This window comes from Rhinopithecus bieti, unplaced genomic scaffold (assembly GCF_001698545.2).
Source record: "Rhinopithecus bieti isolate Rb0 unplaced genomic scaffold, ASM169854v2 scaffold_10589, whole genome shotgun sequence".
In the NCBI taxonomy this organism is placed as follows: Eukaryota; Metazoa; Chordata; class Mammalia; order Primates; family Cercopithecidae; genus Rhinopithecus; species Rhinopithecus bieti.
The window spans coordinates 1283136-1304201 of NW_016807065.1; the positions used below are offsets into that span (position 1 = coordinate 1283136).

The following is a 21066-nucleotide window of genomic DNA, read 5'->3' on the forward strand; positions in this document are numbered from 1 at the left end:
GCGTATTTTGAAGATGAAGACATTTAGGCACAGGGAGATTAAGCAACTTTCTTAAGGTCATATAGCTAGAAAGTGACAGAACTGGCTGGGCACGGTGGCTCAAGCCTGTAATCCCAGCACTTTGGGAGGCCGAGACGGGCGGATCACGAGGTCAGGAGATCGAGACCATCCTGGCTAACACGGTGAAACCCCATCTCTACTAAAAAAATACAAAAAATTAGCCGGGCCCGGTGGCGGGCGCGTGTAGTCCCAGCTACTTGGGAGGCTGAGGCAGGAGAATGGCGTAAACCCGGGAGGCGGAGCTTGCAGTGAGCTGAGATCTGGCCACTGCACTCCAGCCTGGGCGACAGAGCAAGACTCTGTCTCAATAAATAAATAAATAAATAAATAAAATAAAGAAAGAAAGTGACAGAACTGGGATAAGAACGTGGATTGTGTGTCACTAGGAACTCATGCCCCTAACTGTTGGGCTAAACAGGAGTGGTCAGAGAGGTAACAGAAAAGCAAGAAGTTCTGGCATCACTGAAGCCATAGGAGGGGAGAGTTTTAGGAAGGAGAAATGTTAAGTTCTGTTAAATATCACAGAATTGCCAAGTTGAAATGAGGTGAGAAGAGCTCTGGCAACATGGGGGTTCTCAGGGATTCTGATGAAGGGAGCATCAGTGAGGTATAGGGCACTAGAAGAACAACTAAAACACTACACAGATATAAGGGAGGGTTTCTCCCTTTGAGTTGAGCAAGAGACAAAAGGGATACGTGAAAGGAAAAGGTGAGTTAATGAAAACTGAGGGAACAAAGTACCTAAGAAGGTAGGAGGAACCCAGAGCCTAGAAGGAAGAAACACTACTTCCAAGAGGTCAGTAGATAAAGGAAGGAACCTCTTGGGGATTCCATTCCTCTGAAAGGGTTGAGCTTGGCACTAACTTTTGTTCTGGACACAAATCCAAAGAGGCCCTCCAACCACTCGAGTTTCTGCCTCACTGAACAATATCTCCAGGAGAATGATTTGTTCCTTCTCCTTCACATTAGTTTTGTAATTCACACTAAATTTAGACACATTGGTGGCTGCTGACCTACATGTTACTATGTGACTCAGTAGTTGAGTCATGGGTGTTCAGTAAGGAAGAGATGAATGGCATGGTGAGAAGGTAGAAGTGTAGTTGGATGGATAAAAGGAAGAATGGAGAGATGGATGAATGAAAGGAGGGAAAGATGAAGAGGAGGAAGGATAGATGCACAGAAGGAAGGATGAAAAGAAAGAAAGATGATGGAAGACAGGATTGAAGGGGATACAGATTGAAGGCAAGAAGGGTGGAAGGATGAGATAAAGTAAAGATTGAAGAAAAGATGGATGGAAAGAAGAAAGGAGGGTGCACTAAAATCTCACACTTCACCACTATATGATTCATCCATAGAAGCAAAAACCACTTGTACCCTCAAAGCTATTGAAATACAAACTTTTTAATTAAAAATTTAAAAAGCAAGAGAAAGGAAAGAAGGGAGGAAAGACAAAAGGAAGAATGGGTGGTAGTAGGAAGGAATAAAAGGATGAAAAAATGGAAGAATAGATGATCAGATCTAGGGATGAATGAAGGGAGGGATGAACAAATCTGTGGGTAGGTGAATGGATCTATGGACTGGTGTGGCCACTTATGGCACACAGTCCCAGCTCCAGTTCATACTAATGGACTTGAGGAGTTTTTGTGGCCAATAAAGTGGATCCATTTAGACAGTGCTCTTCTTCTGAATGAGATGAGTTACCACAGTTTTCCTCCCCACCTTCATCTTCAGGAACTGATGGCATTATGGAGCACATCACAAAAATACCCAATGAAGCAGCACACAGAGGTACCATAAGACCAGTAAAAGGTCCGCAGACATCCACATTGCCTGCCAGTCCTAAAGGTAAGTTTAACTTTGCTTACCTTCCAATAATGCCACTTGTGAGCATATTTCCTCCTCTAGAGAGACAAAGTGCTTGTATTCTTTAGAGAGAGAATTGTGTGTGGTTGTCACAGGTTTCCCTGTCTGAACTGGGTCTTTGTCTAATGGTTACCAGGTGGATGTTACCACTTCTCTTTCTCCTCATGGCATGTTGAATAGCTTTGTCCAACATCAAATATTCACAGATTTGTCCTTTTTAACTAAATTTTTTAAATGCTCATTAAAAACTTACTATGAGCCAGGCACAGTGGCTCACACCTTAATCCCAACACTTTGGAAGGCTGAGCCAGGTGGATCACCTGAGGTCAAAAATTCGAGACCAGTCTGACCAACATGGTGAAACTCCATTTCTACTGAAAATATAAAAATTAGCCAGGCATGGTGGCACACACCTGTAATCACAGCTACTCAGGAGGCTGAGGCAAGAGAATCGCTTGAACCCAGGAGATGGAGGCTGCAGTGAGCTGAGATCGTGCCACTGCACTCCAGCCTGGGTGACAGAGCATGACTATGTCTCAAAAATAAATAAATAAATAAATAATACATATATATGTATAATTACATATATTACATATATATACATAAAATATCTGAAAATACATCCCAATAGTTCTAGCAAATGCAGGAAAAAGAAGCCTTTATGTATGCCCTGGTTGAAAACAGACACAACTCTCTTGTAAGAGAAACTTAAAAAAAAAAATACCTTAGGATTTTATCTTCCATGATGAAAATTGGAACCTGTACTTTTTTTAAACTTTCACTTAAACTAAAGAAGATGGATGAGCTCCTGGGTTTATTTATGTTTTGTCTCCATGAGACTAAATTACAATATGGAAACTACATATGGGGGGAATAAAAACACGATACTAAATGTAAGATGGTTTATGACATCACTGTTACATGTTTTCTTTGTCACATATTTAGTTAATTCCTCCTTTGGCTCTTTTTGAATAAAGTCTTGAAATAAAATTTTCACTTTAAAAGGCAGTAATATGGAAATACATAAATAATAATATAGAAGAGGTTTCTCACTGACGCTATTGTCATTTGGGGCAGATACTCTTTATTGCGGTGGGAGCTGTGCTGTGCATTGTAGGATGTTTGCCAGCGTCTCTGGGCTCTGTTCTCGATGCCATACCATTCGTCCTACACACAGGTTGGTGACAACCAAAAATTATCCTCCAGACATTGTTAAAGTGTCCCCTGGGAAGCAAACTGCCCTGGTTGAGAACCACTGAACTGGAGGAATGTGTCCTAAGATTCATTTCTTACTAAGATGGGCGTTTTCCACCTCACTTCATTCTCTTTCCCATTCTGGTCCCCACAAGATCCAGAAGTGCTTTAGGGATTAATATAATGCAGTGGTTAATAATATGGGTTTAGCATTTGGATACAATGATGTTCAAGTTGTTCACCCTGTCAATAGCTATGTGGTGACCTTGGTAAATTGCAGGTCTCTGGATTTCTCTTTTCTCTCCTGTAAAAATGACAAGGAAATTAAGAATGTTGCATTTTATTATTTTATTTTATTTTATTTATTTTATTTTTTGAGCGGAGTTCTTGCTCTGTCACCCAAGCTGGAGTGCAGAGCGCGCAATCTGGCCTCCCTGAACCTCCATCCCCGAGTTCCGAGCCATTCTCCTTGCCTCAGCCTCCCGAGTAGCTGGGTTACAGGATGCACCGCACTGCACCCAACTTAATTTTTGTATTTTTAGTAGAGATGGGGTTTCACCATGTTGACCAGGGCTGGTCTAGAACTCCTGGACCTCAGGTGATCTTGCCCACCTCATCCTCCCCAAAGAGCTGGGATTGCAGGCAGTGAGCCACTCGTGCCCAGCCAAAATTGTGCCATTTAATGTTCTTGTGAGGATCAAAGAATAGTGCATGTCAAGTGCTTTGGCAATGCTTCTCCTCCTCCTTCCCATCAAACATAATTCCACCATCATCATCACCATCTTGTTAAAATACACATGAAGCACTTTAGAGTGTGCATTCTCTAGACATATTGGTTTTTAGAGGGTTTATCCAGCAAACACAGGACATTGCTCCACAATCAGGAGTCCAAATCCCCTTCATTTAGCCCCTTCTCTACCAAACTCCAGTAGGCTTTGTGGGCTTTATAGACAAGTCTCCAGGTAGTTCTTCCTCTGTCCATATTGAACCATCTTTCTAAGCCTGGTCAGCACTGGTGTCTCATCATGCTACTGGAATCTTCTTTCAGAAGGTATCCCGTCAACCTTGAGCCAGCTCTGGTAGTGGTCAGTGTGGTTTGGTGGAGATGGAGAATTCTATTTAGCAAATGTTTATTTTGTAGGTAGAATTATTAGTAGTGACAGTTAGTAATTGATAAGTAGTATGTTGATAGTAACCAATAGCAGTGATAACACTAGTAAGGTTTTAGTAGTAACTGTAGTAATAAACCATAGTAATAAGGCGTAATACTAGTGGCTAAATAGGATGATAATCAGGTAGTAATGGTAGGGAGAGTTGTGTTGGTAGATAACAGTAGTAGTGTAAGGTAGTAGCAGTGGTAAATCGTTGACAGTAGAAATCATAAGTAATAGTGGTAAAACAATAGTAGTAACAGTAGTAACCATAGTAATTCCACCATAGTAATAACACATAGCATATACATAGTAGTTATTGTAGTAATAACAGCTCGGTAATGGCAGGTAGAGCACTTACCATTACTGGCTGTTACTCTGCTGATAGGTAGAGTAGTATATTAGTGAATAGCATAGTAACAATGAGTGAATAGCAGCAGTTTAGTCTAAATAGTAAGTAGCAGTAACCATAGTAATAACTGTAGTGATAGGTAGTAATAGTTGTGGTAACAGTAGTAATAACAGCAGTAATGGTAGGTAGAGTGGTGGTAGTAGTAACAGTAGTAGTAGTAGCAGTGGTAGTAGTAACAGTAGCAATAGTAAATAATAGTGGTAGTAACAATAGTAGTAGCAGTAATAGTAGTAAGTAGTAGTAATCATAGTAATAACCATAGCAATAGGTAGTAGTAGCAGTAGCAATAACAGCAGTAATGGTAGGTGGAGAAGTGATAGTAATAACAGTAGCAATAGCAGGTTGTAGTCGTGGTAATAGTAGTAATGTCTTATTGTGACCCAGGAGGCACTGTGCTTGGTGCCTTTTAACCAACATTTTGAGATGGCCATCGTACTTACCCCACTTTATAGATGGAAAAGTGGAGGTCTAGCAATATTTTTTGACTTAAAGAGCCATCCATCTCTTTAGAGAAAGAGCCAGAATCCCAGGCAGGGCTATCTTATTCCAGAACCCAAGCTCTCAAACACACAATGAACAATACTTAATCTCTCTCAAGTCAGAGGAGATCCACTTAAGTATACATCCATCCACATATTCATTCATTCAACCAATCAACAAATATTAGTTGAGCCCTTACCGTATGCCAAACAGTCAGACATGAATAGCTGTTACAAATGAGACTGTGAAGGATGGCACAATGCAGATTCAGACAGTGTGATAAGGAAATATTGAGAAACAAAGATGAGTTCTGGCATGAATTTGTAAAGGTGGATGTGGGCTTGGATTTCAAGAATGGCAGAACTTAAGGAATCTGATGAGAAGTGGGCACTTCAGGCAGAGAGAAGAGCTTTAGCAAGGCTCAGAGGCTGACAGTGCAGAAAACACATGGGAAGAGGGAATAGATTACTGCAGTCAAGAATTCACAGAGGAGTTATAGAAGAAGATGCAACCAAGTTACCGACCAAGGTAAGATAGGGGAATACCAATCACAGTCTCTTTTCCCATTCCAGGAGCATCCCAGGCACATCCTAGTAACTGAGAAACATTTCTCTCCCTTTCCTCATATGGAGAATAAATAAGCTATTGCTAGTCCAGTAAGTGAAATCATTTTGTTCAGATTGTGTGCCCATTCCCCAATTCACAGGACTACACACGGGAGGGACAAAAAGAATGGAGACCACCACCACAGCTCTGAAGACCACCATCACAGCTCCGAAGACCACTTCCAGAGCCATCTTGACCACCAGTGTCCCTACTTCCACTTTGGGAACACTGACTCCCCTCAATGCATCAGTGCAAATGGCCAGCACAAGCACCACAGAAATGACGATCACAACCCCATATGTTTCCCCTGATGTTCCAGAAATGACATCCTCATTGGCTACCAGCCTGGGAGCAGAAACCAGCACAGCTCTTCCCAGGACAACCCCATCTGTTTTCAATAGAGAATCAGAGACCACAGCCTCACTGGTCCCTAGTTCTGAGGCAGAGACAAGTCCAGCTATTCAAACTCTAGGTGTTTCTTCTAGTGAGCCAGATACAATAGCTTCATGGGTTATCCATCCTGCAGAGACCATCCCAACTGTTTCCAAGACAACCCCCAGTTTTTTCCACAATGAATCACACACTGTATCTTCCACAGCCACCAGTCATGGGGCAGAAGTCAGCTCAGCCATTCCAACAAATATCTCACCTAGTGAACCAGATGCACTGACCCCACTGGTCACTATTTCTGGGACAGATGCTACTACAACGTTCCCAACACTGACTAAGTCCCCACATGAAACACAGGCAAGAACCACATGGCTCACTCATCTTGCAGAGACCAGCTCAACCATTCCCAGAACAATCCCCAATTTTTCCCATCGTGAATCAGATGCCACACCTTCAGTGGCCACCAGTCCTGGGGCAGAAACCAGTTCAGCTATTCCAACTGTGACTGTCTCACCTGGTGCAGCAGATCTGATGACCTCACAGGTCACTAGTTCTGGAACAGACCAAAATATGACTATTCCAACTTTGACTCTTTCTTCTGCTGAACCAAAGACCACAGCCTCATTAGTCACCCATCCTGAAGCACAGACAAGTTCAGCCATTCCAACTTCAACTATCTCGCCTGGTGTATCACGGATGGTGACCTCAATGGTCACCAGTTTGGCAGCAGAGACAAGTACAACTAATCCAGCTCTGACAAGCTCCCCTGGTGAACCAGCTACCACAGATTCATTGGTCACACATCCTGCACAGACCAGCCCAACAGTTACCTGGACAACTTCCATTTTTTTCCATAGTAAATCAGACACCACACTTTCAATGGCCACCAGTCATGGGGCACAATCTAGTTCAGCTGTCCCAACTCCAACTCTTTCACCTGGAGTACCAGGAGTGGTGACCCCTGTGGTCACTAGTTCTATGACAGTGACAGGTACAACCACTCCAATTCTGACTCTTTCTGCTGGTGAACCAGAGACCACACCTTCAATGGCCACCAGTCATGAGGCAGAAGCCAGCTCAGCTGTTCCAGCTGTTTCACCTGGGGTACCAGGAGTGGTGACCTCTCTGGTCACTAGTTCTAGGGCAGTGAACAGTACAACTATTCCAATTCTGACTCTTTCTTCTGGTGAACCAGAGACCGCACCTTCAATGGCCACCAGTCATAAGGCAAAAGTCAGCTCAGCTGTTCCAACTGTTACACCTGGGGTACCAGGAGTGATGACCTCTCTGGTCACTAGTTCTAGGGCAGCGACCAGTACAACTATTCCAACTCTGACACTTTCTTCTGGTGAACCAGAGACCACACCTTCAATGGCCACCAGTCATAGGGCAGAAGGGGCAGAAGCCAGTTCTGCTGTTCCAACTCCAACTGTTTCACCTGGGGTACCAGGAGTGGTGACCTCTCTGGTCACTAGTTCTAGGGCAGTGACCAGTACAACTATTCCAATTCTGACTCTTTCTTCTGGTGAACCAGAGACCGCACCTTCAATGGCCACCAGTCATAAGGCAAAAGTCAGCTCAGCTGTTCCAACTGTTACACCTGGGGTACCAGGAGTGATGACCTCTCTGGTCACTAGTTCTAGGGCAGCGACCAGTACAACTATTCCAACTCTGACACTTTCTTCTGGTGAACCAGAGACCACACCTTCAATGGCCACCAGTCATAGGGCAGAAGGGGCAGAAGCCAGTTCTGCTGTTCCAACTCCAACTGTTTCACCTGGGGTACCAGGAGTGGTGACCTCTCTGGTCACTAGTTCTAGGGCAGTGACCAGTACAACTATACCAATTCTGACTCTTTCTCCTGGTGAACCAGAGACCACACCTTCAACGGCCACCAGTCATAAGGCAGGAGCCAGCTTTGCTGTTCCAACTCCAACTGTTTCACCCAAGGTACCAGAAGTGGTGACCTCTCTGGTCACTAGTTCTAGGGCAGTGACCAGTACAACTATTCCAACTCTGACACTTTCTTCTGGTGAACCAGAGACAACACCTTCAACGGCCACCAGTCATAAGGCAGAAGCCAGCTCTGCTGTTTCAACTCCAACTGTTTCATCTGGGGTACCAGGAGTGGTGACCCCTTTGGTCACTAGTTCTAGGGCAGTGACCAGTACAGCTATTCCAACTCTGACTCTTTCTCCTGGCGAACCAGAGACCACACCTTCAATGGCCACCAGTCATAGGGCAGAAGGGGCAGAAGCCAGCTCTGCTGTTCCAACTCTAACTGTTACACCTGGGGTACCAGGAGTGGTGACCTCTCTGGTCACTAGTTCTAGGGCAATGACCAGTACAACTATTCCAATTCTGACTATTTCTCCTGGTGAACCAGAGACCACACCTTCAATGACCACCAGTCATAGGGCAGAAAGGGCAGAAGCCGGCTCAACTGTTCCAACTGTTTTACCTAAGGTACCAGGAGTGGTGACCTCTCTGGTCACTAGTTCTAGTGCAGTAACCAGTACAACTATTCCAACTCTGGCTATTTCTTCTGGTGAACCAGAGACCACAACTTCATTAGTCACCCATTCTGAGGGAAAGACAATTTCAGCCATTCCAACTTTAGCTGTCTCCCCTACTGTACAAGGGCTGGTGACTTCACTGGTCCCTAGTTCTGGGTCAGAGACCAGTGCATTTCCAAACCTAACTGTTGCCTCAGGTCAATCAGAGACCACAGCCTCATGGGTCACTCATTTTGGGACAGAAACAAACTCTGTTGTTCCAACTTTGACTGTCTCCACTGGGGAGCCATTTACAAAAATCTCATTTGTCACCCATCCTGCAGAGAGTAGCTCAACTGTTCCCAGGACAACCTCACAGGTCACTAGTTCTGGGACAGACACCGGTATAACTATTCCGGCTCTGACTCTTTCTCCTGATGAACCAGAGACCACAACCTCGTTTATCACCTATTCTGAGACACACACAAGTTCAGCCATTCCAACTCTGACTGTCTCCCCTGGTGCATCAAAGATGCTGACCTCACTGGTCACTAGTTCTGGGACAGACAGCACTACAACTTTCCGAACACTGACAGAGACCCCATATGAACCAGAGACAACAGCCACACAGCTCATTCATCCTGCAGAGACCAACACAATGGTTTCCAGGACAACCCCCAAGTTTTCCCATAGTGAGTCAGACACTACACTCCCAGTAGCCATCACCAGTCCTGGGCCAGAAGCCAGTTCAGCTGTTTCAACGACAACTATCTCACCTGATATGTCAGATCTGGTGACCTCACTGGTCCCTAGTTCTGGGACAGACACCAGTACAACCTTCCCAACATTGAGTGAGACCCCATATGAACCAGCGACTACAGTCACATGGCTCACTCATCCTATAGAGACCAGCACAAAGGTTTCTAGGACAATTTCCAACTCTTCCCATAGGGAATCAGACAGTACACCCTCAGTGGTCACCAGTCCTGGAGTAGACGCCAGGTCAGCTGTTCCAATTACAACCATCCCATCCAGTATACCAGGGGCAGTGACCTCACAGGTCACTAGTTCTGCAACAGACACTAGTACAGCTATTCCAACTTTGACTCCTTCTCTTGGTGAACCAGAGACCACAGCCTCATTGGCTGCCCATCCTGGGACACAGACTGGCTTCACTGTTCCAATTCGGACTGTTCCCTCTAGTGAGCCAGGTACAACAGCTTCCTGGGTCACTCATCCTGCACAGATCAGCACACCTGTTTCCAGAACAACCCCCAGTTTTTCCCATAGTAGACCAGATGCCACACCTTTAATGGCCACCAGTCCTGGGACAGAAGCCAGTTCAGCTGTGCTGACAACAATCTCACCTGGTGCACCAGAGATGGTGACTTCACAGATCACTAGTTCTGGGGCAGCAACTAGTACAACTATTCCAACTTTGACTCATTCTCCTGGTATGCCAGAGACCACAGCCTTATTGATCACCCATCCTAGCACAGAGACAAGTACAACGTTTCCTGCTTCAACTGTGTTTCCTCAAGTATCAGGGACTACAGCCTCACTCTCCATTAGACCTGGCGCAGATACTAGCACAGCTCTCTCAACTCAGACAACATCTTCTCTCTTCACCCTACTTGTAACTGGAACTGGCAGAGTTGATCTAAATCCAACTGCTTCACCTGGTGTTTCTGCAAAAACAGCCTCACTTTCCACCCATCCAGGGACAGAAACCAGCACAATGATTCCAACTTCAACTCTTTCCCTTGGTTTATTAGAGACTACAGGCTCACTAGCCACCAGCTCTTCAGTGGAGACCAGCACGGGTAATCTAACTCTGACTGTTTCCCCTGCTGTCTCTGGGCTTCCCAGTGCCTCCATAACAACTGGTAAGCCCCAAACTGTGACCTCCTGGAACACAAAAACCTCACCATCTGTAACTTCAGTTGGACCCCCAGAATTTTCCAGGACTGTCACAGGCACCACTATGACCTTGATACCATCAGAGACGCCAACACCACCTAAAACCAGTCATAGAGAAGGAGTGAGTCCAACCACTATCTTGAAAAATACAGTGGTTGAAACCACTAATTTAGCTGCCACAGGTTCCAGTCCCACTGTGGCCAAGACCACAACCACCTTCAATACACTGGCTGGAAGCTCCTTTGCTCCTCTGACCACACCTGGGATGTCCACCTTGGTCTCTGAGAGTGTGACCTCAAGAAAAAGTAAGAATAACTTTTTTATTGTGGTAAAATATAAATACTATAAAATTTTCCATTCTAAACATTTAAAATGTACAATTCAGCAGTACTAATACATCCACATTGTTGTGCAACACTCACCACTATCTATTTTCAAAACTTTTTTTTGTCACCCCAAACAGGACTGAAGGAATAATTTCCCATTCCCCATTCTCCCTAGTGCAGTGGTGCAATCTTGGCTCACTGCAGCCTCTGAACCTCTGTCTCCTGGGTTCAAGCAATTCTCCTGCATCAGACTCCTAAGTAGCTGGGACTACAGGTGCACAGCACCATGCCTGGCTAATTTTTTCTATTTTTAGTAGAAACAGGGTTTCACTATGTTGAGCAGGCTGCTCTCGAACTCCTGACCTCAGGTGATCCACCCTCCTCGGCCACTCAAAGTGCTGGGATCACAGGCATGAGTCACTGCACCCGGCCCTGTCTCACTTTTCTTTTCTTTTCTTTTTTTTTTGAGATGAAATCCCATTCTGTCGCCAAGCTGGAGTGCAGTGGCTCAATCTTGGCTCACTGCAACCTCTGCCTCCCTGGTTTAAGGGATTCTCCTGCCTCAGCCTCCCGAGTAGCTGGGACTACAAGGTGTGTGCCACCACACCCAGCTAATTTTTGTATTTTCAGTAGAGACAGGGTTTCACCATGTTGGCCAGGATGGTCTCCATCTCTTGACCTCGTGATCCACCCTTGGCCTCCCAAAGTGCTGGGATTGCAGATGTGAGCCACCACGCCTGGCCATCTCAGCCCATACAGCCCTGAGCAAACTGGAATCACTGGTCACCCCACATAGGAAGGTCTCAGACAGTGACTGCTACATCAGGTATTTCAAGTAGGATGGCCCAGGCTGGACACCAGCTGGATGCTGGAGTTGAAATGTGTCCTCGGAGCCTTTCCTCCCACGCCCCACTGCCCAGGGTCTGACTTAGGACCGGTCTCTTCTTACCCTCCCTTTCTGCAGCTGGCGTGCCTTTGTTGGTGCCTTTGACTGTCAACTTCACCATCACCAACCTGCAGTACACGAAGGACATGGGGCGCCTGGGCTCTGAAATATTCAATGCCACCGAGAGGCCCCTGCAGCAGCTGGTGAGAGCCCCCCAGCCAATGCCCACTCCTCTAATGTCTTGGCCCGTCCTCCTCCTCATCTCTCTCTCATTCCTTTCCAGCTCGAGCCCTTGTTCCAGAACAGCAGTATTGGTTCCCTCTATGCTGGCTGCAGGCTGACCTCGCTCAGGTGAGACCCCCCCCTTCACGGCACCTACAGCAACCCCAATTCAGTCCTTTCTTTGACTCTCACACCCCCAGCAGCCACAGCGACTTGGGCTTTTGCTGAGAGGCAGTATAGCATAATAGACCCAAAGTGCCTCGGTTTGAACGCCGGCTCTACAGTTTGCTAGCTGTGTGACCCTGGGCAAGACGCACAGCCTCTCTGTTCCTCAATCACATTATAAAATGGTGATGATAACATTCTCTTACTCTTGGTGATAATAACAGTCTCTTATTCTATTGGTGATAGTAACAGTCTCTTGCTCTTTTCTCTCTGTCTTTTTTTTTTTTTTTTTGAAATGGAGTCTCACTCTGTCACCCAGGCTGGAGTACAGTGACGTGATCTTAGCTCACAGCAACCTCCACCTCCCAGGTTCAAGCAATTCTCCTGCCCCAGCCTCCCGACAGTCTCTTACTCTTAATCACTTAGCAGAGTGCCTGGACCATTGTAAGTGCTCATTTAATTAGGACTCACAGCAGCAATTGGTATAGCATCTTTGCCAAAGGTATCCCCAGAATCCCTGACAGCTTCCTGGCCCCAGCCCATCTCTACCACATTAGGGTCAAACTCCAGACACCACAGCTCTGCAGTTTGTTCCCTAGAAAGAGATAGGGACTTTCCCAAAGTCAATCTTACTGAATCAAAGGGAAAAATCCATTATTATTATTTTTTTTTAATTTTACTTTAAGTTCTGCGATACATGTGCAGAACGTGCTGGTTTGTTACATAGGTGTACATGCGCCATAGTGGTTTGCTGCATCTATCAGCACGTCATCTAGTTTTTAATGACCTGTCTTTTCCTCTCTGCTTGTGTCCCCTCAGTGTTCTCTGGGCTCAGCGGATTCAGTACCCTTTCCTTACACCTCACAACCCTGCAGCCTCTCTGTGAGGTCCTCCATTCAGTCAACTCAGATCCCCTGCCAGAGGGGTGGGTCTTCTACTCACATGGCACCATGAAAAGAGATCAAAACTGTCCTCAGCTGAGCTCCACTGACCCTACCCGCCCCCATCTCTCCATAGGATCAGGGAATGTCATAACATTGTTCTTACGACATGCCACCAGCAATCTAAGTGGTTTACGTGTTTTCATTTATTTTATCCTCACAACCACAGTATTATCCTTGTGGATGAGAAAACTGAAGCTCAAAATAATCAAGTTCCTTGCTTAAGAGGAGCCTGGCTTTAAGCCCAAGGGTTCTGGTTCTAGAATCCTTACTTGTAACCTTGACACCAGCAGTTCTCAAGCTCACTGGGTTCAACAACCTTTTACATTCCACTTTGTTGACATATCATTGACATGTAAACATTGTGTATATGTAAAGGGTACAACTAGACGTCTTGACATGTGTGAACCTGGTGAAGTGGTCACCAGAATGCAGCTAATTTGCACATCCAGCACCTCTCCAGAGTTACCATTTGTGCGCGCATGTGTGTGTGTTGAGCAGGTTTAATTTAAGATCAATCCTCTCTGCTAATTTCAAGTATATAATACAGCATTGTTAACCTTTGTAATCATGCTATACATTAGATCTCCAGAACTTACTCACCTTATAGTTTAAACTTTGTACCCTTTGGCCAACATTATCCCATTCTCTCCTCCTTTTGCATTCTTAAAAAGTACTCATAGCCGGGCGTGGTGGCTCACGCCTGTAATCCCAGCATTTTGGGAGGCTGAGGCAGGTGGATAACATGAAGTCAAGAGTTCGAGACCAGCCTGGTCAACATGGCGAAACCCCGTCTCTACTAAAAATACAAAAATTAGCTGGGCGTGGTGGTGCATGCCTGTAATCCCAGCTACTCGGGAGGCTGAGGCACAAAAATCGCAAGAACCTGGAGAGGTGAAGATTACAGTGAGCTGAGATCGCGCCACCGTGCTGCAGCCTGGGGGACAGAGTGATAGTCTGTCTGAAAAAAAAAAAGTATTCACAACTCCAAAGAGACTTTGGGCTTGTATAACAACATTTACTGTATTCAAAATTAAAACTAGCCCAGGCACAGTGGCTCACACCTGTAATCCCAGCACTTTGGGAGGCCAAGGCAGGCAGATGGCTTGAGCTCAGGAGTTTGCGACCAGCCCAGACAAGAAAGTGAGACTCAGTCTCTGCAAAAAATACAAAACTTAGCTGGGTGTGGTGGCGTCTGCCTGTGATCCCAGCTACTTGGGAGGCTGAGGTGGGAGGATGGCTTGAGCCTGGAGGCAGAGGTTAAAGTGAGCCAAAACTACACCACTCCACTCCAGCCTGGGCAACAGAGCCTGACCTTGCTCAAAAAAAAAAAAAAAAAAAAAAAAAAAAAAAAAAAAAAAAATAAAACTAAGAAATAGTACAAATATGTATTCATTCATTCACTAAAAATAATAAATCTACTACATGTTAACATAGAGAACATATCTTTTAGGTATAATAAGCCATAATTCCACCCCCCTTCACCAACAAAAAAAAAAAAAACCATTTAAAAAAAAGGGGCATTGTTTGAAAATCTTTTCTTTTAATGTTGCTTAGATTACCCTTTTATTTTACTTTTTTAATTGGCATAATAATTGATTGTACATATTATAGTCTTAATACCTGTGGTATATAGTGATCAGATCAAGGTAATTAACACATCTATTATCTCAAACATTGATCACTTCTTTGTGTTGGGACCATTCAATGTCCTCCTTCTAGCTGTTTGAAACTAATAATATTTTGTGGCCGGGCGCGGTGGCTCAAGCCTGTAATCCCAGCACTCTGGGAGGCCGAGATGGGCGGATCACGAGGTCAGGAGATCGAGACCATCCTGGTTAACACGGTGAAACCCCGTCTCTACTAAAAAATACAAAAAAAGCTAGCCGGGCGAGGTGGCGGGCGTCTGTAGTCCCAGCTACTCGGGAGGCTGAGGCAGGAGAATGGCGTAAACCCGGGAGGCGGAGCTTGCAGTGAGCTGAGATCCGGCCACTGCACTCCAGCCCGGGCGACAGAGCGAGACTCTGTCTCAAAAAAAAAAAAAAAACTAATAATATTTTGTTTTTTAATTTTTAATTTTTGTGGGTACACAGTAGGTGGGTATTTATGGGGTACATGAGATGTTTTGATGCAGGCATGCAACGTGTGACCATCACTTCATAGAGAGTGGGGCATTCATCCCATCAAGCATTTATTCTTTGTGTTACAAACAATCCAGTTATACTTTTTTAGTTATTTTAAAATACACAATTAAATTATTATTGCCTATAGTCACCCTGCTGTGCTATTAAGTATTGGAATTTTCTTTCAGTAATTTTTTAATTTTAATTTTAATTTTTGAGATGGAATCTCGCTCTGTCACTCAGGCTGGGGTGCAGTGGCGTGACCTCGGCTCACCGCAACCTCTGCCTCCTGGGTTCAAGTGATTCTCCCACCTCACCTCAGCCTCCTGAGTAGCTGGGACTATAGGCGCCCACCACCACACCCGGCTAATTTTTGTATTTTTAGTAGAGACGGGGTTTCACCATTTTGGCCAGGCTGGTCTCGAACTCCTCAGCATAAGTGATCCACCTGCCTCGGCCTCCCAAAGTGCTGGGATTACAGGTGTGAGCCACTGCGCCTGGCACTTTTTTAGTTATTTTAAAATGTACAATTAAGGCCAGGCATGGTGGCTCATGCCTGAAATTCTAGCACTTTGGGAGGCCGAGGTGGGCCAATCACCTGAAGTCAGGGGTTCAAGACCAGCCTGGCCAACATGGCAAAATCCCGTCTCTACTAAAAATACAAAAATTAGCCTGGCCCAGTGGTAGGCACCTGTAATCCCAGTCACTCTGGAGGCTGAGGCAGGAGAATCGCTTGAACCCAGGAGGCGGAGGTTGCAGTGAGCCAAGATTGTGTCATTGCACTCCAGCCTGGGCGACAAGAGAGAAACTCTGTCTCAAAAAAAAAAAAAAAAAGAAAAGAAAAGTCAAGACAAGCAAGAAGATCACCATTTCAGACTGTGATGACTAATCAATTTGACTTGTGTGTTATCTTCACCGCCAGACCATTCGTTCTGTAGCTTAGGAGCACCCTCCACCCCATTTGCTCACACTATCCTATAATCTCTGTGCGCTCACTGCTGTTCTGTGGATTTCATATTTTCCTTATATTCTTCCATGTCTAGCTGGATTGCAGAGTTAAGTTTATGATTATGAAAGAAAAACTAAATAACAACAACAGCAACAAAAACCACCAAGGGGCACCACTGGAGAAAGGAGTTGTTCAGAGTATCAGCTGTCAAGTATCTCTGTATGTCTGTATTCCCATGTCCCTCCCTAGGGCTGAAAAGGATGGGGCAAGCACCAGAGTGGATGCCATCTGCACCTACCGCTCAGATCCCACCAGCTATGAGCTGGACAGAGAGCAGCTGTACTGGGAGCTGAGCCAGTTGACTCACGGTGTCACCCTGCTGGGACCCTACACTCTGGACAGGAACAGCCTCTATGTCAATGGTGAGTAGCTATTGACAATGGTGAGTAACTTGGGCTGCAGTTGGGGAGGCTCCTCCTGCTCCCCAAATGGGTCTCCCTGTAGTACAAGTCCTCTACCTATGTTCAAAGTTCTGGGCCAACCTAGAATTTCCAGGGGGAGTCTGTTTTCTCTCCACTCAACACACTTAAAAAGAAGCTTTCAGTTGGGCATGGTGGCTCACGCTGGCTCACGTCAGCACTTTGAGATGCCGACGCGGGCGGATCACTAGGTCAAGAGATCAAGACCAGCCTGGCCAACATGGTGAAACTCCATGTCTACTAAAAATGCAAAAATTAGCTGGATGTGGTGGCGTGTGCCTGTAATCCCAACTATTCGGTACGCGGAGGCAGGAAAACTGCTTGAACCTGGGAGGCGGAGGTTGCAGTGAGCCAAGATCACGCCACTGCACTCCAGCCTGGCAACAGAGCGGGACTCCGTCTCAAAAAAGAAGAAGCTTCTTTCAGCTGGAAATAAAGATTCCCTCCACAGCCTTCTCATCCCCATGACCATTCAGAGGCCCACTGGGAGCATACAGAATCAAGGAAGAAAGGGAAAAGCCAGGCTTATTGTGGTGATTAGACATAATTCTTCCCCAACAGGCAACAGGTTCCCAATGCAGTCACTCATCTTCGTCTTTCTCTTCTTTATAGCAGCTGATGGCCCTTTATTTTCTCCAAAGGTCAGCTGGAACTATACACTCCACTCGCAAAACAAACCAAAAAACTCTGAGTAATGTGTTTAGCAATAAAGCCCTTTGCAACAATGCTGTTGGCAACAATACCAACAGGGACACCTATGATTAAGGTTAATATTTATTGAGGGATTCCTGTGATACCGAACTTCATATGTATATTATGTTTTACTAACCTTACCCAAAGTCTCAGCAGGCTGTAAAATATACATACCAGAGAAACAAACAAGGCTCAGGGCAGGGAATCTGTTTGCCCAAGTTTTGATAGCTAAGTAGTAGAATTGGGACTCAAACCCCAAATTGACTCTAAAATCTAGCCACCCTAACTTCTTCTCCTTTTTATTTATTTATTTATTTAATTAATTTTTTTTTTAAGACGGAGTCTCGCTCTGTCACCCAGACTGAAGTACAGTGGTGTGATCTTGGCTCACTGCAACCTCCGCCTCCTGGGTTCAAGCAATTCTCCTGCCTCAGCCTCTCCAGTAGCTGGGATTGCAGGCATATGCCACCACGCCAGGCTACTTTTTGTATTTTTAGTAGAGAGAGGGTTTCACCATGTTGGTCAGGCTGGTCTCGAACTCCTGACCTCAGGTGATCCACCCGTCTCGGCTTCCCATAATGCATGAGTCACCACACCTGGCCACCACCCTAACTTCTAAGCAACGCTGCAGACCCAGCATGAATAAGCCCACACATCTCAGGATGGAAGAGCCTATCAAGGAGCTTCTAATACAACAATTTAAGCTAAAGTTTGATTAACTCTGTCCTCACTATACCACCTTAGACATTTTCTTTATACCTGGATGACAACCTGCCTTGTATTTCATTACAAGTCATCGAGAGTGACTTAAAAGTAGCTGTTAACAGTGTGTGTTTTGGTGAATCCCAAGTCCTGGTGCTGCTCACCATGTGGCCCTGGGAAAGTCCTGCTACCCTCTAAGTTTCTGGAACAATGCTCTTAGCAACATCACCAACAAGAACACCTATAATAAAAGCTTATATTTACTGTAAAAGCTAATATTTACAGAACTTCTTATATGTGTTATGTCTCACTAATCCCGCCCAAAGGATTCAATGTCCTATTTTTTTTTTTTTTTTTTTTTTTTTTCCCCTTTTTGGGTTTCACAATGTTTTTCTTTTTTTTTTTTTTTTTTTTTTTTTTTTTTTTTTTTTTTTTTTTTTTGAGAGAGTCTCCCTCTGGCGCCCGGACCGGAGTGCAGTGGTACAATCTTAGCTCACTGCAGCCTCCGCCTCCCAGGTTCAAGCGATTCTCTCCCTCAGCCTCGTGAGTAGCTGGGATTACAGGTGCCCGCCACCACGCCTGGCTAATTTTTGTATTTTTAGTAGAGATGGGGTTTCACCATGTTGGCCAGGCTGGTCTCAAACTCCTGACCTCAGGTGATCCACCTGCCTCAGCCTCCCAAAGTGCTGGGATTACAGGCGTGAGCCTCCGTGCCTGCCCATATGTGTTATGTCTTACTAATCCTCTAATCCTGCCAAAAGGATTCAGTGTCCTTATTTATTTATTTATTTATTTATTTTTGATAGAGTTTCCCTCTAGTGCCCAGGCTGGAGTGCAGTGGTACAGTCTTGGCTCACTGCAGCCTCCACATCCCGGGTTCAAGTGATTCTCCTGCCTCAGCCTCTCGGGTAGCTGGGACTACAGGTGCCTGCCACCACGCCTGGCTAATTTTTGTAATTTTGCAGAGATGGGGTTTCACCATGTCGGCCAGGCTGGTCTCGAACTCCTGACCTCCTGTGATCCACCCACCTCAGTCTCTCAAAGTGCTGGGATTATAGGCGTGAGCCACTGTGCCCAGCCATATGTGCTATGTCTCACTAATCTTGCCCAAAGGGTTCAGTTTGTTGTTGTTGTTTTTTTTTTTTAATGGAGTCTCCCTCTGGTGCCCAGTCTGGAGCGCAGTGGTACAATCTTGTATCACTGCAGCCTCCGCCTCCCAGGTTGAAGCGATTCTCCTGCCTCAGCCTCTCGAGTAGCTGTGACTAGAGGCGCTCACCACCACACCTCGCTAATTTTTGTATTTTTGTAGAGATGGGGTTTCACCATGTTGGCCAGGCTAGTCTCAAACTCCTGATCTCAAGTGACCCACCCAAAGGCCTCCCAAAGTGCTGGGATTACAGGTGGGAGCCACCTCACCTGCCCCTATTTTCGGAATGGATTTTTTTTTTTAATTTTTAAAATGTCAGCTAAGATTATTATGAAGATCAAATAATACAAAAACCTCATAACCTAAGTAAATGATAGGGCTCCGCTTGGCCCAGTCTCAGAAGTTTCAAGAAAACCAGGCAAACCAGCGAACGTAAAATAAGTCTAAATTTTCTTTGCACTATTCACAGAGCGCCAAAGAGGATCTAATTCATGTTTCAAAACATACCACACTTGCTAAAATCCCTCAATACTCATGAAAGACTCATGAAAACTCCAGGCTCCTAACTACAAGACATCACTGTGGATCGTCCAAATACAGCAAGCCCCAATCTTAGGACAGGAATGAGGCATGAATGGCCTCTGTGCTAATGATCTAACCTAATGCTGAATTTGTTATTTCCCCTCTGAATCCACTTGGAGATTTCCTTTATATCTGATTTGAAATAGAGGATATATACTCCTCTATCCTTGACATAGGAGATAATACACACAAAGTATTTCATTGTAGTATCAAGTACACATCCTGTTCTGTGTCCATAGGATTATGACTAATTTAGGGCACAGCTTAACAGTGTGGTACTATTGAATGACAGACAGATGTCTGTTTTGTTGGATGCAGGACAAGCCATGTAACCTCCCTAGACTTTAGTGTCCTCTCTGTAGAATGGAATAAAAATACCATGTGGGATTGTTCTGATAATCAAATGAGATAATTCAGGAACAACCCATGTGAATTACAGGGCTGCCCTGGGTTCCGTCTTTCCTTGTATCTCTCACAGAGCCTCAAAGGAGATGCAATCCATGACCCAGAGAAACACTCATGACAACTTCTCTTATCCCCAATTCCTTTCTTGCTCCAATGGTAATGCCACTCCTGTCATCCTGAAGTCTCTTGTTTTCACCACCACATCTGTTTTGCCAGATTTTCTCCAGTATTCCAAACCATACTAACCCTTCCGTCCTCCCTCCCTCCCTCTCTCTCTCTCTTCTTTCTTTCTTTCTTTCCTTCTTTCTTTTCTTTCTTTCTCTCTCTTCTTTCTTTCTTTCTCTTTCTTTCTCTCTTTTTCTTTCTTTCTCTCTTTCTCTCTCTCTTTCCTTCTCTTTCTTTCTCTCTTTCCTTCTTTCTTCTTTCTTTCTTTTTCTCTTCTCTTCTCTTCTTTTCTTTTTGAGACACAGTTTCTCTCTGTCGCACAGGCTGGAGTGCAATGGCACGATCTCAGCTCACTGCAACCTCCGCCTCCTGGGTTCAAGCGATTCTCCTGCCTCAGCCTCCTGAGTAGCTGGGATTACAGGTGCCCACCGCCATGCCATGCTAATTTTTGTGTTCTTAGTGGAGATGGGGTTTCACCGTGTTGTCCAGGATTGTCTTGAACTCCTGACCTCAAGTGATCCGCCTATCTAGGTCTTCCAAAGTGCTGGGATTACAGGCATGAGCCACCGCACCCTGCTCCATATGAACCATTTCTATCCCTCATCTCTCTATACTTTTACCTAAAAATACCACTCTATTCACCCATCACATTTTTGTCAATTCTACATCACACACAGACACACACACACACACACACACACACACACACA

General features: G+C 45.1%; 1 protein-coding gene across 1 annotated transcript in view; it reads left to right on the top strand.

Moving 5' to 3' along the window:
• The window catches only part of MUC16 (mucin 16, cell surface associated), a 138395-nt gene that overhangs the window by 22050 nt on the left and 95279 nt on the right, over positions 1 to 21066 (top strand). The window contains 7 exon segments of the mRNA XM_017880037.1: positions 1792 to 1905; positions 5867 to 7564; positions 7739 to 8704; positions 8870 to 10876; positions 11862 to 11986; positions 12067 to 12134; positions 16433 to 16605. Of these exon segments, the coding sequence (XP_017735526.1) occupies positions 1792 to 1905; positions 5867 to 7564; positions 7739 to 8704; positions 8870 to 10876; positions 11862 to 11986; positions 12067 to 12134; positions 16433 to 16605 (5151 nt within the window).